The sequence below is a fragment of the Myodes glareolus genome, chromosome 7, assembly GCF_982192425.1.
Source record: "Myodes glareolus chromosome 7, mMyoGla1.1, whole genome shotgun sequence".
Classification (NCBI taxonomy): domain Eukaryota; kingdom Metazoa; phylum Chordata; class Mammalia; order Rodentia; family Cricetidae; genus Myodes; species Myodes glareolus.
This window is the reverse complement of record NC_142032.1, coordinates 41630109-41656034: the sequence shown is the minus strand read 5'-3', so window position 1 is coordinate 41656034 and position 25926 is coordinate 41630109. Positions and strand designations below refer to the sequence as shown.

General features: G+C 37.8%; 1 protein-coding gene across 1 annotated transcript in view; it reads left to right on the top strand.

Moving 5' to 3' along the window:
• The first annotated feature begins 643 nt into the window (after positions 1-643).
• LOC148121360 (aldehyde dehydrogenase 1A1) overlaps positions 644-25926 on the top strand; it is a 45301-nt gene continuing 20018 nt past the window's right edge. The window contains exons 1-7 of the mRNA XM_087908038.1: positions 644-802; positions 9255-9359; positions 16878-17018; positions 20058-20187; positions 21646-21707; positions 23230-23358; positions 24562-24675. Of these exons, the coding sequence (XP_087764164.1) occupies positions 737-802; positions 9255-9359; positions 16878-17018; positions 20058-20187; positions 21646-21707; positions 23230-23358; positions 24562-24675 (747 nt within the window). The 5' untranslated portion in view covers positions 644-736. The remainder of the gene's footprint in view (positions 803-9254; positions 9360-16877; positions 17019-20057; positions 20188-21645; positions 21708-23229; positions 23359-24561; positions 24676-25926) is intronic.

Below are 25926 nucleotides of genomic sequence, written 5' to 3'. Positions count from 1 at the left end.
TTAAACAAATTTTCACAGAAGCCTTGGCCATAACGCTCTTTGAGGTTCTGTGACAGTGACCTCTGATTGAGACGTCCTTCACAGTGTGGGAGTGTTCTGTTCCCACCGAAAAGACATAGACAAATTGAGGATTCTGATATGAGATGAGGTTGCTGATTTTTTTTTTTTTTTTTAAGTCTAGAGAGGTGGCGTTTCTCTTTAACAGCACCCAGACCTTCTGGGACAAGAACAGATTTGCTAGCAGCCATGTCCTGCAGATTCATGGTCTCCTGGACCCTAGGGAGAACAGATGTTGTTTTAGACTCTTCTTCATTTCAAAATCTTTGATATCCAGAATGTTAGAGAAGAAAAAGTTACATAATAGCATAACAAAGCATGAACAGGCAAGGAAAAAAAATAATAACTGACTTCCAGCGTCAGGAGCAGCTGAACACACACCCTCAGCACAGGTTTGGCTTTGTAAACTAATTCATCTGTAAATAGTGAATAGTCTCCAGATGGAACCTCAGGGCTAAGGTGCAGGTTCCTTAAGGATTCACATTTAAAGGCAAAGGCTCCCTCCCAGCCTTAGTTGTTACAAGAGAGTAGAGTCCTTTCTGCCCTGCTCCTAGTCTGCCCATCCAATCATATCCTAATATGCAAATGACCCTTAGTGCATGCAGATAAAAAGGAGCAAGTGCCCTAACAGAATCAAATTGCTGAGCCTGTCACCTGTGTTCCAGGAGCCAAACCAGCAATGTCTTCCCCTGCACAACCTGAAATCCCTGCCCCGCTGGGCAACTTGAAGATTCAATATACCAAGGTAAGAAAGACACTTGCTGGTGGGGCTTTCCCTGGGGACCTGGTTAAAGCATGGTCGATTGGGGCTTCTTTGCAAACACAAGACAAAAAGCTTGCAAAGCCAGTGGCCTGGTTCCGTGGTGAATTTTAGATCATATCAGACAACTTCTCAAAAGTTTGTATCTTGACATACATCCAAGAGAAAAGAATTTTGCTCTGTGTGAATGGTTCTTGTGCCAGATTGCAGTGAACCAGAGTGAGCAGCAGGTTTATTAACTCCGTCAAGTGAGCACTTATGGTGAGACAAACAGAGGAACTTACGGGAAGGAGCCAGGCATGTAGAAACAGCTTTTACCCTCGCTCCCTCCTCCACTCCCTCTCTTCCTTCCTGTTTCCTCCCTTCCTTCTTTCTTTCTTTCTTTCTTTCTTTCTTTCTTTCTTTCTTTCTTTCTTTCTTTCTTTCTTTCTTTCTAAAGGAGACAAAGCACTCTAAAACGGAATAACATGACCGTATGTTTGATAACAGAGTGCTGACATTGGAGGACTTAAGTCTGAGCATCAAAGAGAAGCTGTTGCCAAAACCTCCAAATGGACTTGAATTATTTGTTTATTTTGAGATAGAAACTCTGCTTATTTATTTCTCCAGGAATGCTTGTTATTGTTGGAGTCTTTTGGAGAAGACATGTGATTGTAAGCTGATAAATATTTAGAGAGACATGACTTCAAAAACTTCAGCTGGGGAGCGTTAGAAAGTGATCAGGCTAGGATTGTCCTGAAAGATTCTCTTAATTTTTCCTACCACACAGTTTCATGCTTACTTTTGTCACAGATCCTAGGGTTCCAAAATTAAGATATGTCACACGCACACCACACACACACAAGCTATTTAAAATAGCTGTGTGATATGATTCAAAGAATAAAGTGAGAGACATATTGCTCAGCTCAGTGGGGAGTCATGTTGACTTCTGAATTAGAAAATGCCAACCAAGAGTATTAAAAGAGATGACAAGGGCTCAAATTGTCCGTTTTGTGCATTTATTTCCTTATGCATGAACTGGGAGGAGTGGCTTTGAAACACGGAAGCCTTTGAATTTTTCTAAACACATCAAGTGTGGGAGCTGCCTGGTTTATATATGCTTTTTTCTTAGGACAAGGTCTGCAGAGAGGAGTGAGCCTTGGGTATGGCTGAGTAGGAGGTAGAACAGCACAAGCTTGCTTTCACAAACTTTTAAAAGAAAGAACATGCTTTACAATTTAGGATTTTTTTTTTGTTTTTGGATTTTTTTTTATGTTTTATTCCTCTCTTTTTTTTTTTGTTTTGCTTTTTTTGTGCAAAAGTCTAGTGAGTTCAGAAGCTCCAGGCCCTTATAGATGTCAATTTGTGTACATACCACCCATTTCAATCTTCCTGCCTCACCCAGTTTTTCTTGTTTGGAAGAAATTTTTGTCAAATCTGTACACCCAGTGTTTCATAAAGATTGGTTTCGTTGACACTGTTTATATTGTTACAGTTTAATCATGATGAAGAGTTTAGTTTGCATGATCCCACTGGGAATAGATTTTGTAGTTGTGATGCCCTATCATTCTTTACTTAATTTGTTTTTTATGAACTTTACTGAGCCTTTGTGTGTGTGTGGGTGTGTGTCCCAAGAAAAATAAATTTTAAGTATTTTTCCTCTGTTTTAAGTTTAATAATACTTATTAAGGAAGCATGCAAACGAAAGGACTAGAAAAATGAGTTATTCCTTAAAGTCTCAAGTACAAGGGACAAGTACGGGACCAAAAATCCCTTAACACAGATGTTTCCAGATGGGAACTTCTTCACTGCAAAGATTGCATAAGAACGTCTGAGGGAGAATGGTGGGCCTAAGGATTTAAGAGCCTAAGAATGCATTTGTTTGATGTTCATATACTTCTCTAGTTAGTAATAAGCAACACAACTCAGTGAATTTTGATTTTTTTTTTATCTTCAACATAAGTCTGGTCTACTCAGTAAGCATCATACCATTTGATGTGCTGGTTACAGCATTTTCACACTTGGGAGGACACCAGTTATGTATGCAATTAAACCTCCATGGGAGCTTTCTCTACGCCTGTGCATGTTCCTTTACTGTGTCCCACTGAAGAATTGTACTGGATTTGCACTCCCTAGAGATTGAAACAATGACTGTTAGTTCCTGGTTGCAAAGAACGAAAGGCAGGGGTTTGGAGTATTTTCAAATTACCTTTCCTTACCAGTATCTCAATTTATGTATTATTTTCCCAACTGCTTCTTTCTTTATCTTTATTATTATCTAAAGCCGGTTGATGGTTGGGGCTAAGGGAGCAAAGAACAATAAACAATAACAAAAATAAAACAAATATCAGCTATAGCTGAACAGCTGCATAATCTTAACTTCAAGAATATTCTTAGGTATATATGTGTATAATTGAGAAATAATAAAAACAAAACAAAATTATTTGAAAAAAATTCAAGCCAAACAATTCAATGATACATCTAGGACTATTCTCTAGTTTAGTTCCTTTATGATGAAGTACATAAAATGAAGTTTGGAGTTTATGAACTATCTCGCAAGGAGATACAAAAGCCCCCATCACATCCCTATCTTCGTTACCCCCTTGGGAGTTGTAAGCAAAAGCCACATGTTCCCCAATACTGCTACAGAGCTTTTGCATGAAGAGCTCCTATTAAAGTTACAGGACCCTTTGTCAAACTTAGTCACCTCCACCTACCTCTGCCTTCTGACCATTGATATGGGGTGATGAGGAACCCCTTTCCTGAGGGGTGTAAGCCATCCCAACATTCAGGTGTTACGAAGCACATGAGGCAGAAGCTGGCTCCTGGGGAGTGGCTAGCATTAGCAATCACATCCTGTGCATTTCTTTGGTCCATTGCCCTGGTCCGTTGCCCAGGTCTGTTTTAAGAGTACCAGTCCCCTCCTTTGTCTCTCCCACTTTTTCTGTTAGTCTGTCTTACATTATTGTTCCACCCGAGCATCAGTATAAGCCTCCCTGGTGTACCCAGGCTTTTGAGGGGGTCTAAGATTTTTCTCTCATAGGATTTGTTAATTCCAAATTTTCTTTCTCATGTTACACACCTTCCTTTAAAAACAGATGATAGGAAATTCAAGAAGACAAACATCTTCACATATAGTTCAAACTTTATTAATAATTAGCATAGTTATTGAACTTAACTCCTTAACTTACAGTTCTTTAATGCTCAAAAGACATTTTCACCTGCTACTGATAGTTCATACACACACTAAATAATAGCAATGAAAGCGAATGATAAGAATTTTATTTATTTGTTCATAGAAGCCCTAATGGAAACTATAATTTTTTTTACATAGATAAAGAAACCAAATGGTTGAGGAATATAACCTTATACAGCTTGTAAACAGGAAGTCTAGATCTTGAATGCTGACTAGTCAAGCCCTCATGCTACAATGGTCACTACCATGACTTAGGGACATAGAAATATCACAGTGTGCAATTTTTTGCTTTGACTTTTATCTACCCATTCCTAAGTACTGGAGGGTGTTAACTGTGAAATTTGTTGGATGCTTCTTTCAGAACATAGGAAACTATTGAGTACCAGTTTTGAGACAAAGGAAGCAATAGGGAAGGCAGACGAAAACAATTCTGTTCACTGGAATGAAAAGCAAGGCTTGGGTTGGGAGAAATTGTGAGGAAGAAGTTGAGACATGGGCGCACACTTTATATGTGAACTATATTACTTCAAGCACTATGGATTAAATCTTGGCTATAACAGGTGATTTCATTCTTAGGTGTCTGGTTTCATTAACCTCTATCTCTCATCAGTGTATATGTATGTGTATTTGTGTGTGTACGTGTGTACAAAAAAGTATGGACAATTGAATTTTCTGTGCTAGGCACAATTTGAATATTGAGATTTTTAGTAACCCCTACCTTTTATCTCTTTTAAATTTTTTAAAATTAATTTTTATTGAGCTCTTCATTTTTCTCTCCTTTAAAAGTCTTACAATTTACAGAAGCAGGCTACTTGGGATTTCAAATAACTCCTCCCTGCTTTCCTTAACTTCTCCCATTTTCTCATCTATTCTCCAATGCTTCCCTTTCCTTTGTTTAATCAGTTTGTTGTATGATTGCTCCATATCAGATAATATAATGTTAATATGACTATTGTCTCAAGAAATTATATTCTTAATGGATTTATTGGGCAGCAAACAATAAAGACAGAATACATTAAATAGAAAATTGTAAAATGTTCTTAAAGCAAGAAAGTGGAAAGCTGAGAAGATATGTCAAAGTGATAAAATGGAATAGAAAAGTACATGAACTCTGAGAATGCCTGCTTGAACCACACTGGCTGATGGAGCCTGGTGGAAATCTTGAAGATACTTAAAGGAGGGCAGAATTACCTTTATGGTACAGCTGACTGCGCTATGGTTGCCTTCATTTGCATAAATCTTTTCTAACTTCTGACTAAAACTATATTTTATTTTCTCAGGGTTTGGAAGCAGTTGAACAAGTAGCTGAATTTCTATGATGTATGGTTGTTTAATAAGACAGACCTGAATTCAATGTCCAAAGTTTGTACTTATTTCATAACCTAACTTGGTCAAGCTGCTAATCTACATGGACTTAAGTTTTTCTATCTATCTATGAATGAGCATTTCCTAAAGATGCTAGTTGGGAAGTGGCTATGAGAATTAAGTAAGTACTTTATGGAAAGTGGACAGTGTCTAAAATTATTATTTGGTATGCATAAGTCTAATTTGGTACTTAGAAATCTATCACTTATTATTGGTACCTTCCTAAACTATGCTTTCAAAGATTAACACTAGAGTCCTGAAATAGTTCAACTTTCAATGCTAGTAAAATCTGTAATTTATTACTTAAAACAGTATTTATCTCATTTGAGATTAATAAGTAACTAGTTTACAGAAACTAGATAATATTACTATGGTCCTATTTTCAAACTTTGGAAGCTGAGCTCACAGAACATGCAAAGGTTACACAGCTCTTAAAATACAAAACCAGCCAGGCAGTCATGGTGCTTGATTTTAATCTCAGAATTTAGGAGGCAGAGGCAGGCAGAACTCTATGGACTTGAGGTCAATCTGGTCTACAGCTGCACAGAGAAACCCTGTTCTGAAAAAACAAAAAGAAAAAAAAAAGAAAGAAAGAAAGGAAGGAAGGAAGGAAGGAAGAAAGAAAGAAAGAAAACCAGAATATAAAGTTGACAGATTATACCATTTTAGACGATGTGTTTCTATATGCCATTCTTTTCTCCTTGATTACTAAAGACAGTGATATTACAATCTCATTCAAGGAAATCTCAACACAAATCCTAAAGTAAATAGCACAAAACCTTTGAAAGTTATTGTTCCCATTTCTTAAAGTCTGTATATTCACATGGCTTTTCAAGCATAGAGCATACCTATTGAATTTTTCACCTTCCCCTTTCCAGAATGACAAGGCTATGTAAGAACATTCAGAAAATGTGGTGGACCCATCTGAAGAGCAATCCAACTTGGGTTAATGACTTTGCTCTATATTGGTGTTTTCTTTAGAGCGAAGAGGGCCTAATACTGCTAAAGAGAAAAGATAGAAAGAAGCTTTAGTGCTTCTACAGATAAATTCTGATCCAGAACATATAAGATGCATATAATATATATTATTCTCACCCATTGGACTTAGAGATGATGTAGCTCAAAGTAAATGCAGCATCATCTTTCCTTTCTCCTTGACTTAAAGGGCTTTAAAGCAAGGGCAAATGACCATGCAGTTCCATAACTGGTAAGGGAATAATATAAAACAGAAATAACAGGAAGTCTGCATTTCTCCCCATATCTCTCACTTTGTTTCCACTGCCCCATGACTGTAGATAGTTTCCTATCCTATGGTATTTCTTCTCTTATTTCCTTTACCCTCTTAGTTTTGAATCACAAGATTTTGCTTTGTTGACTCAGGACTTAGGTTAAAACTAGTTGTGAGTAATCTAGTCTTGGTTTCTTTCTTTCTTTCTTTTTTTTATATCTTTAAGATCTACGTGACATGTTCCATTTCTCATACTGTTACCTCTGCCCTGACTTTCATCTTATTTTAAGGATTCCCAATAGTCTTGGTATATTTTCAGGTTTCTAATGATGAGAAAATATACACATTATTATATATATCATTCCCAACATGTTGTCACCATCAGCCATCACTCTCCATGCTCTGTCCCTGCCATTCAGAGTTGGTAACATGCACAGCTGATCTGGCGTTAGGACTGACTTTTTTTCAGCGTTTCTCTCCCTTAGAAAATCTTAAAATGCTTTGTATATTGAAAATGTGATTCTTACACACTCTTAGCAGCTAAGAAAACATTGACATCCATTATAAGAACTTTGAGCTGATAGCCCAGTTACACTGTGCAGAGATAATTTGAATTTGGGATACTTTATTGAAAGGAATTGAAACCAATAGGTCATCAAATCTCATATCACAGATAAAAAGAGAAGATATTAATAAAACTCATTTTGTTCTAAATCAGAAATGTTTTGAAGACATTTTATATTTGGTAAAAGGAGAAAATTTTATAAGGTAAGAAGAAAAACCAGATTGTATAAATTTCTTATTTAGAATTGTTTATCACCAAATACATGAAGACTTAATAACTTTGACTCTGAATAGGAATCTTTGTTTTTCTAACAATTGTAAGTTGGTAGAGTAAACTACACCCAATAAACAGGAGGGTAGTATGTATATCATTTTTAATTTGAAATATAAAAAGTGCAAAAAGCAGAAGTCAAATTTAAATTACCTAAAAAGCTATTATTGGTTGTTTCATCAGATTGAAAAATACTAAAATAAAAAACCTGAAATTCCTAGATTAGAAATGATATCTTAAAAATTGCAGTGATTTCTGTGAAGTTCGGATTAATATCTATGTCTAATACATACAAAATATTCTAAAGCACTGTGAGTGCAATCATAATTATAATACAGTTAATGACTAAATGTGACAAAATATTTTATTTTAATAGTATCAGCCCTGTCCCCCAAACTTGTCAACAGCAAACAGCAAACGGAAAGCATAGTTCTCTTCATGATAGGGCATTCAGTAAGCTCAAATGAGTTTAATAATTACTGTAATAAACATTCATTGAACTAATTTTCTCCATATTCCCATTTAATATAATTATAGGAAAAGTAGTTATTCAAATATATTTGTTCTTACAAGTAGTTATAAGCCAATAAGAGATGGCATAAGAGAGGTGAACAAAGAGTCTGGGAGGATTAGTGGAAGTGGAGGTTTTAGAGAAGTGAGGAGAAGCACTAATCAGAATATCTTTAGTACTTGTACAAAATTACAAAGAAAACAACTCAATAACAAAAATTTAGAGTGCTTATTCCGGAACTGGTTATGTAAATAAAACTAAACAAACACTGGGTTTACAGTTTTCTTTGGTATTAAAGGTTAAACCTGAATACTGCTGTGTCACAGTCGCTCACAGGGTTATCCAAAGCCTACCTCTGCAGTCACCTGATGCCTACCAGATAATCCTCAATATATTCTGAAGCTTCTACTGCCTTTAGTATGAAAGAGCAGTGTACAGGTTACCTGCACAATTCTAATATCAAAATGACATGCACATTTTGTCATTGCTCTTTCACCAAAAGAAATCTTGGGCCATAAGTCACATAGGGCAGGGATATTACTGAGAACTCACAAAGCTAAGGACATGGGGACTCAGGCAAGAACTAGCTAGTTTTTACAATAGCATAACAAAATGTGGTCAGGTTAGTATCAAACTTTTCCTCTCTTTCTAAGTGAAATTACAAGTTTCAAAATTATGATACATTTGATCTCTTGGTTTATCTATGAAAATATGAAGTATAACACAATTCCTATAGCAGAAATAAGACAGAATTATTGATGACGAATAAATTTCTTGATAATTTTCAAAGCCAGTTATAATATGTAGGATGATTTATAATCTCATAGACTGTGAGTAGCTAGTTTTAATACAGAGCAGAATACACTAATTTTGTAGTAGGAGACGTGTGTTATTTGGAACAAAAGAAAGAACTTTCAGTTGGAGCAACCACTGAGCAGGTCATGAGGAGATGCTGCTTAAACTAGTTAGAAGTAAAACACAAAGATGCTAAGGCTGCAGCAGAAAAGAAAATTGGAGCAGAGGAGGACCTGGTAAATGAAGCATAGAGTGTGGGGAACTCATGGGCTGAGCTCAGGGACTGTAGGACCAAAGGTCAAGATGAAAAAAAAAAAAAACACTTGTTTTTTTTTTTTAACTTAGAATGCACAAATGTTTGTGTTTATGCTTATTACATGTTAACTGAAACAAATGATGGCATTTTGAGACAGGGAGAGCCATGCAATATGGAGACATATCATACCTCAACTCTAGTTTTAAAAAGCCTCAAACTTAATACATATTTATATTTAAGTACCTAAATCTGCTTTCTCTGTATCTCCTCAGATCTTCATCAACAATGAATGGCATGACTCAGTGAGTGGCAAGAAATTTCCTGTTATTAACCCTGCAACGGAGGAGATCATCTGCAATGTGGAAGAAGGGGACAAGGTAAGTTTTCCAACACCCACAAGTCCAATGTATACCAAGATTCTTTGCTTCTCACCATCATGAGCTCAAAACCCAGTGTAAGCTCAATGAAAGACACGAAAACATGGCTGCTCTGGAAGTTGGGTAAATATTCTATTGTCCTTGACATAAGACACCATCAAAGGATGCCTTGGGTGAGGTGCTAATTTTTTTTCCAAACTATTTTTCCTTGAATTCTTTTCACTTGGTATAGTATCATGGTTTATTATACAGACAGACTCATAGAAAAACGTTTATCAGGATAAAGGAGAGAGAAGTCTTTTATAAGTTTACAGTTGTTCTTTCACATCTGCTAAGCAAAGCAAAAGGCTGATATAGAACTCTTAGAACAATTTATTACCAAGTTATTTTATTGAAAATCATTGATTTGGGAACAAGGAGATCAGGGATCTTCATGCTATACTGAATATTGGCAAAATCGTGTTTCCACTGCACTACGGTATATATGGATTTCTTTTTCCTGCAGTCCCAACAGTACTGTACACATTTTGATTTTTGTTTAGAATGCTCAGGAGCAGAGTAAGAGACTATCAGTCAATTACCATTTTGTTTGGAGTTTGTTCAATAGCTAGCAAAGGAAGGAAGTTTCATATTCTTGCCGGCCATTTACACATCTTAAGCAATGCTTTTTGAGATAATTTCTATTTAAATTAGATTATTTTGAATATTTTTCATTATATTAGTTCCATATAAAATCTGGAAACAAAACATCTGTCAGATGAATAGTCTAATGTTTCCCCCTGTAAGACTGCCTGTACACCCATTTGTTCCATAAAATAATAATTTGACACTACACTGATTTATTTTTTTATTTGTTTTAATGATTGCGCTTTGGGAACTTCTCCAGTCACTGTCTAATTCAATATCTTGAAATGAGTTTTGCCGATTTTCCTTCAGTAATAGCATAGGTTTGTACTTTCCTTTAGGTCATTGCTCCATTTGAGTTAATTTAAAAAAGAGAAGGATCCTTCACACTAACTTTTCTTTGTGTGGTGGTTCGTTTCTCCGTAAGAATGAGGCTGGCTCTTCTCCAGTGTATGTTTTGATGCATTTGTTGAAATGGTTGCCGGTGTACAACGGGAAATATGGATCTGAAGTAGTATAAAAGTAGGATGATTGGGACAATTGACTTGACCGGAGCATCTCGATGAATTGCTAGGAAACCAAACTTAGGCAGAGAGATAATTACCATCCAAAGCTATGTGCCACAGGTGACCCAAAATCCTCTGAATTAATCTCAGAAGAACGTAAAAATGTGCTTACTACATTTCCTTTTTTTTTTTTAGAAAAAGGAGGAATAAATGTTTTATACTTAAGACTGAGATACAACACACAGAATGGCTTTACCTCAAATGCCAACCTCATTCACTGAGTATCTCCAACAAGACTAGGAAGGAACAAACAGAAAAACAATTCACACATGCAGTAAGACATAGATATACACAAACTAGGAGACCATCCACTGCCTATGCCTTCTCCATATAGGTAAAAATGTGACTCAAGAATATAAACCATTAGATGACTGTGAAAAGAAACATTGTTGCTGCTTTAACAATGAAGCCTTGAACATTTAGCTCCAAGGGAACATCTTGCTCTGACAATGGAGTTAGTCCCAATAGGAAAACAAAACTCTCTGCCTGGGTTCAGTAGAAGCCTTCTCAGGCAGAACTTTACCAGTAGAGTCAGTGAGGTTTACCGTCTTCCTCAGGCACAGAAGAGAGAGCCAGTGACCATCCCAGCACCATTGTCCGTGAGCACTGATCTGCTCTGTGCTTAGTGACAACTGCCCCTCCCGTAGAAAGATCAAGGAGACTAATTCATACCCAAGCAAGTTGCAGGCTAAGTCTCTGTGCCAGTATGGTTGGCTGAACAAATGAGTCATCTAAAGCAATTGTAAGTCATATAAACTATTTGTGATAAACCAGTGCTGGCTTCATGACTACATTCCTGTCTCTGTTTCCTTTAAAAAAAAATTAAACACTGTCTTTTTAGAATTATTTCTGTTCACACAATTTGTGAGGAATCTAATGAGGAGCTACTAGCATAGCTTAGCCACGCTAGCATAACCTGTTTAAAGTTCACAGTCACAAGAAACCTGATAGGGCTGGAGTGGCTCCTTAGGTCAAAGGCTAATGGTCTTAAAGATTCATTCACGAGCAGAATGGGGCTGCCAACTGGCCCTATCCTGCCTAACATGGCATCACAAGTGTGGGGCAGCGGCCAGAGCAAATGCATGTTAAAAAGCAGACTGCCCGTGGGTGGGAAGTGTTTTCTTTTCACTTCAGTGGCTCCTTTAGGAACTGCTCACTAATCCTGGGCAGGAGCTAACAGATAATCAGAGGGATGAAACTAAATGTCTGTTAAAGTAAGTGCTTCAGAGAGGTGTGAAAGGAAACTGCTCTGATTGCTATTTTCTCCATCTCTGACTGAATTTAAGGTGGGGCACATAATCCTGGAGAGATGGAAGCATTGGGACCCTCCCTCACTAGTCTTAGAGGTCCCTGCTTTCTCACGTTCGTTCAAACCACCTGCACACATTCAGCCTGCAGGCTCCAACTTCAAAACTGGAATATCTCACTGTCCCTAAGCCATAGTATTTGGTCATAGAAAATTCCAGTTAATCTCGTGTTGTAATTTAAACAGTATATCTTGCTAGTCCTTGAATAAAAATATACAAAATAATAACTTTTTGACAAAACACATTAAAAATGTGATTAGTATATTGGGTAATACAAAAGTTTTATAACATAATGCAATTGGCTAAACCATAATTATTACATAAATATTTTAAAATAGATTACATAAGGCAAAATACACACCTCTCTATGGCAGTAGCATAGCCTGTCAGATTATAATAAAACTAAAAAATGTTAATATTGGATGTGTATTAAAAGACTAGCAAGAAATCTTGCCGTCTGTAATACAGTGAGCAATGACTATGCTACTCAAAGCAGCTTTGTTAGACTGTCTGTCTGAGATACAAAAAGTAAGTATGGCGGTAAGATATATAGTATCAAATGTCTCTACTTTCTGCTGTGTTTCACACCCATAGTATGCTTACCTACAAAACAAGGTCCATGTTACTTAATTGTAGTAGTAACTTGGGGTATACAGATCCTGTCTGCCTTTGTGCTGGGAGCCTAAAGCCTCTCTTTTTCGTAAATCACTTTGTTAAAATGAATTTACAAAGCAAAACATCACACAGCTAGATTAAGAAAGTCCGTCAAATAAAACTTGCCTGCTCCCACACTGTGCATCTCAATGAACTTCTATACAATGAGAAGGACTACTCTGAAGCCCCTGAACTTCACTTGAGGGTTCACACTTTCACTATCAACTTTATTTTTGTGGCCTTAGCCAATACAACGGACAATGACAGAGTTGAAACTAAGAAAAAGACTTAGATTTTATCCTCTTTCACAAGTCCTGTGTTCGGTGCCCTCATTCACTGCATTACTCTTCCTTTGTCTCCTTTATCAATGTTATTCTATACAGGCACAACAGCCTGCATATAAACATTAAAATTATAGGCTAGGATCTGTACATGAGGAGGAACATTTGATTCTTTGCTGAGCCTGAGTGACCTTGCTCAATATTATACATATTAAGTCCATTTCTTTTCCTGAGAATTTTTTATTTCATTTTTTTTACAACTGAACAATATTCTATTTCTATGTGAACCACATTTCCCTTTATCTGTTTGTGAACACAAAAGTTTCTTCCATTTCCTTGCTATCATAAATAGAAAAAGTTCATGATAACTATCTATAGTAATAACTTATGGCAATAAAGAACTTAAATTCCATCCAGGAGATCAGTAAGAAGCTCTTAATTACTATATACCACTGAGATGTGGGCCTGGTGATGATTGCGGTAGGTTAACACATTGAACCAGGACTTTGAACGTAAATGGACATGCTGTTAGTGCATTCTCTATCAGGAGAATTTCAGGAGCCAAGATAAGAAGGGAGGGCTCATACAGAGCAGGTGAAAGGTAAACTGGTAATCTTAGCAGGTAAAGTGGAGCCAGAAAATGCTGAACTTTGAAACTGAACAAAGAACCTTGACCTTAGGATTGTGGATGAAGCAAGCAGGGGTAAACATGAGAGGGAAAGTGGTAATATTAATTACATGAAGGATATGGGCCTTCCTTCATGTAAGGAAGGCTTAGAGAGACAGTGGGGAGGAAAGATGAATGGGAGGCTGGGGACAGTATGCAACGAGAAGAACAGTGTAGAAGAGGACAGAGAAAGGTGAAAGAACTTGCTAGAATGGACTAGGCTATGTAGTCACTTTGATGTTGGTCTCGTTTGGACCACAGCTGTCTCCCTCTAGTGAACATTCAGCATGTCTTTGGCATAGAAGCTGTGAGACAACTGCTCTGAACAAGAGGAATGACTTTACTTTAGCACAGACTGGACCATTCGCGTCCATGAGTCCCATGTTGGTAAATTAAACCGCCCTGAGATAAGAAGGTGTAGCTGCTGACACAGGCAATTTGATGTGATGTGGTGTATCACGGCCAGATGGACACTGAGTTCACAGGCTTCTTTTAGCCCTTGTTCTCTAACTACTATTTACCTTGTTTTATGTATCAGAAATAAACTAGATTTAACCTAAAAGGTCTGTGGGTTAGATGCAAATTCTATGTCAATTTGACACCTATGATTTTTGGTGTGCTTTCTAGGACTTGGGAACTGGTTTTTTCCTGGATACTGAGAGGAGGCTGTATCTATAATAGGATAAGATGCTGTTTGGTTGAATGTTCCTCCAACTTAGTAAATGCTTCCAAGCAAAATCTTTACCTCAGTGTCCTATCATTAGCTGACCTACAGTTAGAATGCTGTAAAGACACACAGATGCTTGCGTCCCTCAAATCTTACATGGTTAAAAGGAAAAATCAGGATTCAAAGCTGGGTGTTTTGTTTCACTAAGAATTCGTAATCCCATCTGGGCGGTGGTGTCACATGCCTTTAATCCCAGCATTCAGGAGGCAGAGATAGGCAGATTTCTGTAAATTCTAGGCCAGCCTGGTCTACAAGAGCAAGTTTGAGAAACCTTGTCTCAAAAGACCAAAAAAATAAAAATAAAAAAAAAGAATTCACAGTCCCTACTCTTTCTGGTCTTGCAGGATTATATAAATGCTGTAAAAGAAGGAGAGTCATGGCTCCAAAAGATATAAACATTAGAACAAATTTTGTTTATGATAGCTCTGTGTAGGAAAGGCAAGATTTGTTTCAAAACCATTTTCTATCCACCCTTAGGAAGAGGGAGAAGACTCACGACAGCTAATATTTGACGAAGGCCAATGATGCAATACACAAGAACTGCATCTCACAGGTCTATCATAGAGATGTGTGTATGTGCTCGCACACGTGTGTACATGTATGCACACGCTCATCTGTGTGTTAAAGTAGCCATAGATCACATGGGAAAACTCAGACTTTTGAGGTTTGCTTTTCCTTTTCTTCTCCAAAAGTGCTTCTGGAATTTCTTAGGTAAAACTTAGGAAAATCTGTTGTGAAATGAAATGAAGTCCAAATATAAGCAATACAGTCTCATAAATGCAGAGGCATTTGCACTATGACATGGTTTATTTCCATCTCAGTTTACACACATGTAGACTTCTTTGCTATCTTACGGAATGCTTTCTGAAGAATACGACCTTCCATGCCTCTCTAAGGTAAAGGCAAAACTGAAGTTCAGCTAAGTGTAAGCAATTAAAAAGTATAGGGTATTCTCCTTCCTGACATTTTAATTCTCAGACAAATTCAATCTCCTACATAAAGATGCAGTCCACTGACCTGTAGGATTTATGGTGTTCCACACAATGCCAGTCTTATAAACAATATTTTGAAAAATAATTATATTTAAAATATTAATATATGAACCAGGCAGTGATGGCACACATCTGTAATCCCAGCACTTGAGAAACAGAGGCAGGTTGATCTCTGTGAGATAGTTCAAGACTAGCCTGGTCTACAGACCGTGCCCTAGGATAGCCAGGGCTACCCAGAAAAAAAAAAAAAAACCTGTCTTGAATCACACATCCGTGTATCAGGGCACCCATGTGAAGGTTAAAGGACAGCTTGCCATGAATGGTTTTCTACTGCTGCCATGTGAGCTTTAGAGTGGGAACTAAGGATGTAAGGCATGACAGTAAGGGCTTTTGTTCAACTGAGCCATCTCTCAGGGTTGCCCGTTTTAGTGGTTGTTATTTTATCCTACCTTAATTCCACACGAAGTATTTTATTTAAAATAAAGTTCTCATACATTTAAACATAGTAGCCTCTTTTATCTCAAATAAAAATATGGGACAAATAAATCTTTCATTTTCCTGACATAGAAAATGAAACAAAGAGAAAGACCTCATGGTGAATTGTGGGGTAACCTTAAGGGGCTGAGGGGTTCTAGGGAGCCTGACTGGCTGGGGATGTCTTGTCGGGCATGGAATTTCCTTCCTTTGCTGACGGGGAGAAAAATATTTAACGGCCTAGCTCAAGCTCCGCACTAACAGACACCTTCTGTGCCTCTGGAGAGTCTATAGCCTGTCCAGTCTCACAACGTGCCAACAAAAGAGTAAATAACAACTTTTCTGTTACTGTAAACATGCACACATTACTTTGGTGTGGGAAGATCAAGCTGGTCAGAGAAGGAAGGGTCTGAATGCTAGTTTCTCTTCTCATCCTCCTGACAAACCAGCTGAGAGAAGCAACTTTAAAGAAGAAGGGTCTGTGTGTGCTCCCAGTTTGGAAGGGTACAATCCATCATAATGGTCAAGGAAAAGAAGAAAGCCCAGTGGCAGGAGGGTGATATCAGGGCCCCACTAGACCAGAAAGCAGAAAGAGATCTCAAGATGCCACTGGATTCCAGTTATAAACCATGTGCCATTCATGTCTTGTGTCTCCACTTCTGCTCCTTAGTCCCCATGTCCAAAAGGTCTCACAATCTCTCCAAACAGTGCTAACACCTGGATAGCAACTGGTAAAACATTGAAGTGTATAGTTAACATTCCACATGCAAACCAATGCACCATGTATGCCATAAACTCTCTTTTCCAACTGGATACATTGTAAGTGTATCATAATGTGGTACTTTAGGTCCCATTTGGTAAAGGAGATGGTCTTCTTTATTTCTGAATCAAATGAGCTAATGCATGTAAACAAACTTGAACTTTTTTCAAATAAAGTAGATACTCAATATCCCATCACAATAGGATAAAGTAATAACTATCCAAACATAGTATCTATTCTAGGAGTTTAACTATTTGATAGGCTATTGGAGCTTATCATAAATATTACTCAAGAGAAGCCATTCCTGCAAACTGCAGTGCAGAGAGTGTGGAAGGCTCTGGACTTTGGGCTAATGAAGCTCTAACTTCTGTTTGTGAGGACTGTGTCCTGCTTTATAAGGTTGTTATATTGGTTTTGTTCATCTAGTGATTTGATTTTCCTGAGTAGAACGCTCTGTGTCTTCCAGGCAGATGTTGACAAAGCTGTGAAGGCTGCACGACAGGCTTTTCAGATTGGCTCCCCATGGCGCACCATGGATGCTTCAGAGAGGGGGCGGCTGCTGAACAAGCTGGCTGACTTAATGGAAAGAGATCGTCTGCTGCTGGCTGTGAGTATTAACTGACACCAACAGCAAGATACCTAGGTGTAGTTGGACATTTCTCTTCCTACCAGTTTCCAATTATCTGGTGGCTGCTTCCCAAATAATTGACTTGGGGGCTTAGTATTACTTATAAATGCTCGGCCAGGAGTTCAGGCTTATTACTAACTGGCTCTTACATTTTAAACTAACCTATATTTCTTATATTCTGACACATCACAGTACCTTTATTAACATAAATAATAATGTTATTTATGTTAATAAATATGTCTCCTGCTCCCTCTGCATCTGACTGACGACTCCTGACTTCTGCCCTTCTTCTTCCCATCATCCTTAGTTTGGTTGCTCCTCTAGCTTCCTGCTTGGCTACGGGCCAATGAGCATTTTACTAAACCAATTTGAGTAAAAAAATCTTTACAGTGTACAAGAGGATTATTCCACAGCACATAGGAGAGTTCCCAAGAGGACTCACTGATCGAAGTAGCCAGTTGTTTGGTTAAGAAAGCACACAAACATCCTGCCTTTTCTCTAGTATTGTTGAGAGTTCTTTTCATGGTCAAGTGTTCCTTTAACAATGTCCCAGGTTTCTCCAATTTACTGTTTACTAAAGTATTTTAGAGCAAATTTATGAATCTTTGAAAATTGCCAAAACATTGCTGTAGTGAGGAGCTGCGGGCAGGCCTGCTTTTCATCCTGCCCAGCTCCTGCATGGCTAGCTTAGCCCCAGAAATAATAACACATAAGCTGTATTCATTTAAATACTGCCTGGCCCATTATCTCTAGAGAGTTAGTTACTGGCTAACTCTCACATCTTGATTAACCCATTTCTAATAATCTGTATAGCACCGCAAGGTGTGGCTTACCGGGAAAGATTCAGCATGTCTGACCTGGTGGCTGGCTCCATGGCATCTGCCTCATAGCCCTCTTCCCAGCATTCTGTTCTGTTTACTCCGCCTACCTAATTTTCTGTCCTATCAAGGGGCCAAGGCAGTCTCTTTATTGACCAATGAAAATAACACAGTAGACAGATAACCCTCCTCCATCACATTGCTCTAAAATAAATTTATTTATATCCACGCCAAACTTTCACGTTTCTTTCTCCTGTATGTTGACATATGCCTGTTGACAATGTTGAAACAAAGAGAAGTGATTTTCATTTTCATGAGTATAAAAGAATTAGCAAAATAAGTCCAGGTTTAATTAGCATAGGATACAAATAGGGAATGTCTATTTGTCTTCTGAATCACACATTCTGAAAACAGTGTGGTACCCAGTAAGATAACAGACTATATTTTATTATCTTTATTTTACTGGAAGCATTACCAAGTTTTTTTTAAAGGATCACCCTTTCCTCAAAAATGCTGAATTTTTCAAAATATGAAAACAATTCAATCAATAGCTGCTGCACCAAAACCACACCACTCTCAGAATTCTACAAGAAAGAAGGCAGTTTTTAAATCCACATCACCCTCAGGATTCTATGAGAAAAAAGGTAGTTTCTAAAACCACATCACCTCCAGCATTCTATGAAAAAAAAAAGGCAGTTTCTAAAACCTAGCTTCTCTCATTTGTCAGTGGTGGGGAAAGTTCACTGCCTCTGCCATCTTGTGCGGTTGCACAAGAACAGACCTACCACATCACATGGGTGTAGACTCTGGAGGACCGCACAGCATAAATCAGAGGAAGGAGAGCTTTAGCTATTGGATGATCACCTTGTAAAATATAGAATTCCAAGGAGACCTTTATAGTCTGAATGAAAAGAGAAGGAAGAGAAGATAATATAGTCCCAGAAAATCTAAGACTATGACTATTTAAATAGTTATGACCTTGTTTCCTAAACAGTAGAATTATCACTGATAACTGCTTAGGAAAATCTACAAATCCATGGTGAAAGATACAAGTGTTTTTTATGTTAGGGTGGACATAATACAGAATTCCTATCTGTGAAGAATATGATCAAGGCATCAAAAATCATTTCCAACACCAAATTTTCTCTACAGTTGGCTGGCAAATAAGATCCTGTTAGAACTCTCATTTGACAAGGAGACTGCCAATCATTTTCACAGCTGTTTACCTATGAAACTGTGCCTAGTGGATAGACCTAGCTAAGCTACAAGGAACTGAGACTGTGGCAGAAAGAGCACAAAGTCAGGTGATCCAATCTCATTGTTGCCCCTACCAGGATTTTGTTATGTGATCATATGTTATGTGATCATAAACAAGTTATTGTGCTCTGATTTAAAAGCAGTTTTATTGAGATGATTTGCGATTCCTTATAATTACAAAGCACTCTTACATAATTCATGAAAATGTTGACCATATATTCTTTTAATTTATTTTTTATTCTTATAACAGTCTGTACATTTATAAAGTGGACAATGATCATAGCCATCCACAACTACTTCCTATCAACTCCACCTAGTGCCCCTCATGATACCAAGCACCTACTTTTTACATCTCTCTTTACTCTTATTAGCAAACTTCTGAGTCCAATTATGCTGCTTATTCATACATGACTATATAATTCTTCATTTTTATTTTAAACTGTTTCATGTGTGGGGGTATCTATGTACTATGTGTATCCATGTACTATGTGTGTGATTGATGTGCTTACAGGGAAGAAGGAACCATAATATTACATGTAGCTGGGATTATATAATATTACATGTAACAGATGATTGTAAATTACCTTGTGCATGCTGGGGTTAAACTGACTTTTCTAGAACAGGACTCCACTGAGCCCTCTTCATTGAGAAATGTTCTTGTCGGGGGTATAGAAAGTTTATTAGAAGGTATTGGAAGAGTATGGGGGAAGAGAGAGACAGGGGGAGAGAGAGAGAGAGAGAGAGAGAGAGAGAGAGAGAGAGAGAGAGAGGGAGGAAGAGAGAGAGAGAGAGAGAGAGAGGAAGAAAAAAGAGAAGAAGGGAAGGGGGAGGAGAGGGACAGAGAGCTGCCTCTTCAAAAAATGATGGAAAGATAGAGAGGGCAATGTTCTTAATCTAATGTTCTTTTTGTGATTGTAAACTGTGGTTTGTGTTGGCTTTTCAGACAATGGAGGCACTCAATGGTGGAAAAGTCTTCGCTAATGCATACTTGTCAGATTTAGGAGGCTGCATAAAAGCATTAAAGTACTGTGCAGGCTGGGCTGACAAGATCCATGGTCAAACAATACCAAGTGGTAAGTATACCTAGAAAAATAGCAAGAATGGTGGGAGAGGCAAGGCTAACACCATAGAGATGATAACTTAAAACTCTGAGAAAGATGTCAAACAATAAGGCAATAATTATTTCCCCCTTGACTTTGGGAATTAAAACTATGAAGAGTGTAGGTAGCAGTAAGGTGAGAGCATTCTCATAGAAGCCAAGTGAGGTGTCTAAATGCTCAAACGTTCAAAGCTGGCCACTGAAATCACTTATTTCTGCTTCATTTCCATAACAACGTCGACATTCCACCTTAAATGCAGTTACTTAAGGCCTTTGGTCTAGAAAGAGGCAAGGATGCTTATTTGTGCTCCTTTAAGTTCAATTTATTTAAACCAAGCTAATTCATATCAACATGTTTCAAAACACACAAAACATGATGAGAAAGTATTTACTAGCTGAGTTAAAAGGATTTCATGGGAGAATTTGTATAAATAATTACTAAGGGTGTATATAGCGAAACAGATACATGAAAAGAATTTCCAGAGGAAAAAAAATCAAGTTGACAATACAACAGGGGCTGAACTCCATGTCTATAATCGGAATGACTTCAGGAATTTAAAGTCCACTTCTAGTTCTGACACTAACGCACACTTCCACCAACTGAAGGATTCAGTTTGAGAGGTGGTCACTAGGAAGTAAGAAGACAGAAAGGAGACAACAGAGGGAACAAGAATGGGGACGTTTTGTGGCTCTCACTCCACTCTTTGGGAAGATAGAAGAAGCTGTTGAGAGTAGTGCTAGGACATGACAGGAAAGCACTGTGGCAGTAGGCCCAGAACAAAACACAAAACAGCAAAATTCCCAGGGTAGATATACCAAAGAGTGGTACAGAGTTGACCAAACCCAGATGGAAGAGAGCCATGTTCACTTCAGATAGTTTTCTGTCTGTTTGTTTTGTGGGGTTTTTTGTTTGTTTGTTTTTGGGTTTTTTTTGTTTTTTTGGTTTTTTTGTAAATTGAAAGACATTGTATTTATGTGTTATAGGCAGGAGAAAGACCTGTAATTTCAAGTCAGTAGAAAGACTGCTTACTCTGGGAAGACAGTACTGCTGAGCGATTAGAAATGCAGAAAACATTTGCATGTGGCTCCACCCTTACCCAGAGAGAGGTGACCTCACCTACCAGCTCCTTTCTGCATCACTCCATGAACACGGGTGCTGCAGGGAAGGCAGCCATCTCGGAATACTAGGAGTGGAGTTAACTGCCTGTCAGATCTTTGCCCGCCTAGTCACTTATTTTCCTGTATCCCAGCCTTTCCATTCTAACTGCGGCTTGAGAGCTCCGTTGTTTACATTATTAACCTTGTAGATGGGATACTTTGTTTCCCTTTGTTCCTCACTGTGCAACTCCTCTCACACCAAGGGCACATCACCCTGCCCTGAGTGGATCCCACATTTGCCTTTGCTGGATGGTGTGTTTGCTCTGTTTTTCAGATGGAGATATTTTCACTTATACAAGACGTGAGCCTATTGGAGTGTGTGGCCAAATCATCCCTGTAAGTTCTTCTTAACGACTCCCATGGGGGGAAAGAAAGCTGTGATTCCATTTGATCTGAAGGTCATACCCGCACAAGTGAAGCTTATATGATGGTTTTGTGTGCAGTAAATTCAGTAAGCCTGACTGTCTGAAGCTCATATTCCTGTAGCTGAGCTTCTTGGATATGAGCTATCTGGTCCAGAACCCCCTGAAAATACTGCTGTACCATGTGAGGATTTTTCAGTGTTGCCAAATAAGCCCTAAGTGTTTGCTGCACGGGTTGTTTTGGGAACTGTGCTCTGTTCTGGTTCTCATGAACTGTGCTTTATAAGTGTAAGACAAAGTTTGACATGGCTCATCTGTGTTGGGATATTTCAGTGGGACACAGCAGGGTCCATAGCTCCCAGCACTTCTGTCTGCTCCTTGAGACTTCCTACCATAGACAATAGCAGCAGCAAGATTGCTCAAGTCCTGGAAAATACCTTTTGATTTAAATGGAAGGAAAAATCTCCAAAAAAACTGGAACAGTTTGTGGCCTGTATTGCACCATTAGTTAGCAGGGATTGGTACTTAAATTTATTCAGCCAAAAATATCATGTTCCGGATGTAACCAGATTTCCTCCAAGATTAACAGAGAACACTGGCCAGATACATCTGATACAATTTAAAAGGCAAAATTAAAACACAGTGAAGTTTGTCCAGAAGTTTTCGGAATGACATTGACTCTCCTTTAGTGAGATGAATACATTGATGTATTTCATGGATCTGCCTAGTACTTCAAAGACTTAAAAAACTGTTTAAACATATTTACATCACTCTAACAGCTAGGACTATTGGATAAGTTTAAACATTAACTTCCTCTGTGTTGTTCTTCCATAGCTCTGAATTTCTCAATTAATCCTGAAGACAACATCTAAAGTAGAGAGGACTATTTTCAGGACTCACAAGTGGAAAATGCTTCGAAGAGAGAAGCAGTAGCAGATCTTATTTCTTATAGGTGGCCAATGGTTTACTGAACTGAAAGTGATCTTCCTTTGCCTTCGATGATATTGTTTGTCTTGGGCTGAGCAAAGCTCTGTATTATGGAACATACATTCAATATGTCCATGACTTGGTTACAGTCTCCAGGATCCAAAAAGAAAAAATAAAATCCCCTAGACATTAACTGTGCTTAAAGATCTTATAATTGGGTAAATTCACAAATGCTCTCTAGAAAAATATATGGAGAGAATGTCATATTTTTAAACTAACTACAACATTTGACATACTTAATTCTTAAAAAAATAAAATAATATCATCCTGGTAGAATAAGAATTCAAAATAACAGTACTTGATTAAATTTGGGAGTGTTTCCCCACTCCCTTCTATGTGGCTGGTTCAGAACATTTGTCATTAACAAGTTGCTTTTAGCAGTGAACCTAAATAAGATATGCCTCATAGTTACACAGAATTTACCGGTTTTTATTCAACATCTATCAAAGCAGATTGTTTTAGAAATTGTGTTTTGAGACAATGTAAAATTGCTCAATTTTGCTTTCTAGTGGAATTTCCCATTGCTCATGTTCATTTGGAAGATAGGCCCTGCCCTTGCCTGTGGGAACACAGTGATCGTCAAACCCGCAGAGCAAACCCCTCTCACTGCTCTTCATATGGCATCTTTAATAAAAGAGGTAAGTCTCCAGAGTATAAATGTACAGGCGATTTCAGGGTCCCCTGTTCACTTGCAGCTTGGTTTGCACCTCAGTCAGCTTCGCAGATCACACATGGCTTTTGCCCAGTCATGGAGAAGAAAGCAGCAGAACTACAGGCTGTGACTTTTGTCAGCCAATACAAGTGTGTTTCCACATAAATAATAACAGAGGCTTATAGCCAGTCACCTTGTAATCCATTACTTATATTGCTCCAGTCTCATGAACGTAATTCCTGAGGACATAACGACATTCTTTCCATTGCTGAAATGTGTGTTGCCACTGCTGCACTTATAACCGGCTCTGTTGTTGCTGTGAATTCCTTCTGTTATTTTAGTTTGAATGTAACTGAAAGTTAGAGGCCACATATACCAGTCGGTTTGCTGTAACATTGGGTCTCTTGTCCATCACAGCTTCAGATAAAGTTTCTTTCCTGTTCAAAGTGCACAGAGTACATTAAAAACACTTTAATTAACCAAAATGAGTGATTTCACCCTTTAAAAACAACTTACTGGTTTCTTCCCTAAACACCAAAACCTCAAAATTAGAATTTTGAAATCTGAAACAATATCCTTAAGATATTTTTTACTTCAAATTAAAATGGACAAAATTCATCAAAATAATGCATTTTTGATTCAATTACCTTGAAATTTTAGTATGTTCATCATAGTGCCTCTGTCTCTGTTGCTTTCAGTGGACCAGGAATCACTCTGTACTATTCTGGGAAGAGAGGCTTTGCTTTATTATATCTTCCAGATAAACAATACCTCTAGGTATTTGTAGCTTTGCTGCCCTGCTTCAAATTCAAGAGTGAAAAACTGAAAATATGCCCTCTCTTTAGACTTTTAGCTTTGCTGATGATACTAAATACTTTCTTTCTGAGTACATACTTTATCTTATTTTTCTAGCTCCTTTCTCAAGGAGTTTCCCTATCTGACAGTTGACACAGCTAATCATTGCAGCTACAATCTATTGATGAGATATTTGGCTTTGGAAGAAGGTGTTTCTCAATCATATCACCTTTGAGCACATTTTCATATAGAAAAGGAAAGGAAATTATAATAATAAAGAATAAATACTTAAGTGAAATTTTCTTCATTGAAAAAACTTTATAGGTTAGTTATGTAGTCACCTCTATTGTGAATTAAGTTTTCAATTGTTGACTGCCTGCCTCTTAACTTGCAGGCAGGGTTTCCTCCTGGCGTGGTGAACATTGTTCCTGGTTATGGACCAACTGCAGGGGCAGCCATTTCCTCTCACATGGACATCGACAAGGTGGCCTTCACAGGATCAACACAGGTAGTGCCAGTCTCCGGGTGCCTCATCTCTAATGAGAACAAGCCAGACCTCAACAGCTGTTCCTCAGCCAACACTTCTTCAAACAAAAGCTGTTTCAATGATTTGTTACTTACTCTGTCCTTGAAATATGTTTATCAAGCACAAAGTGGGTGAATTTAGGATAAAAGAAAATCCCTGCTACTAATTCAGAAAGATTGCAATTTTCAAAGTGTTTCTTGTTATCTCTTAGAAATATAGCCTCTGGGCTGTCAGATGATTGGGAAAGTAGATGGTAAAACATATAAATTAGACCACAGTAATTTATATGAGTGAATGTAAACCTCTAGATTAAGAAAGTCAAATAGTAGAGTCTCAACCCAAACATCTTGTTTGGGACTGTCTACCAAGCACACCCTGAGAGGGAGACAAATTCTACTTCCTTCCATGTTTCTTCTGGAGAGCCTTAGTGTTGTGCTCCTGGAGTCACCATTCAACTGATACCAAGTTGAAAAACAGGAAACAGCCCAAAAACACTATGACAAGAAGTGACAGGTGGAGGGAGAGAAAAAGGCTTGAATATAAATTCTGGATATTGCATGAGATTTGATTATAAGCAAAAAAATGTAGAAAATATACTATTTCAAGCAAAGTCATGTTTGAGTCACTCTACTTGGCCATCACTTATTAGTTAGTTACTCAGTGGAAAAGATACTGCATGCTTCATTGGCATAGGTGATAAATAAGCAAGAAAAGACTATACCAAGCAATCCACACCTACAAGAAGCAAATAGGATGGAGAAGGCAGAAGATCAAGGAAATGAAAACTCACCTGAAGCCAGATAGGTACAAAACTTGCTGAAGGTGTTGAGGAATGGTTTCTCTCTTAACTACCTGAGGACTGAGAAGCAAGAACAGCTTTCAAAATAAGCAGAAGTTAAATTTGATTTTCTTGTAATCATAGTTAGTTGCTTCAATATTTTGTTAAAATTCTCAGAGAATGGAATTGATAAACATTAAATTATATTTTTATTCTTGTTTTGATCTTCTAAAACACATTTTCATTTTTTCCTTCATGGACTATACAAAAATAGTTCATGGTGCAAAATCTATGACTGAGATTTTTTTTTTAATTGCTCCTTTCTAGATTTTCTGTGGTGTAAAAAGATATGAGGATGTCTAAGACGTGGTGATAACTTCTGTAATGGTGATGCTGTAGGTTAATATTATATCAGGAAAGGAAAAGGCAGGCAGAGAGAATTTTGGAATCTCCAC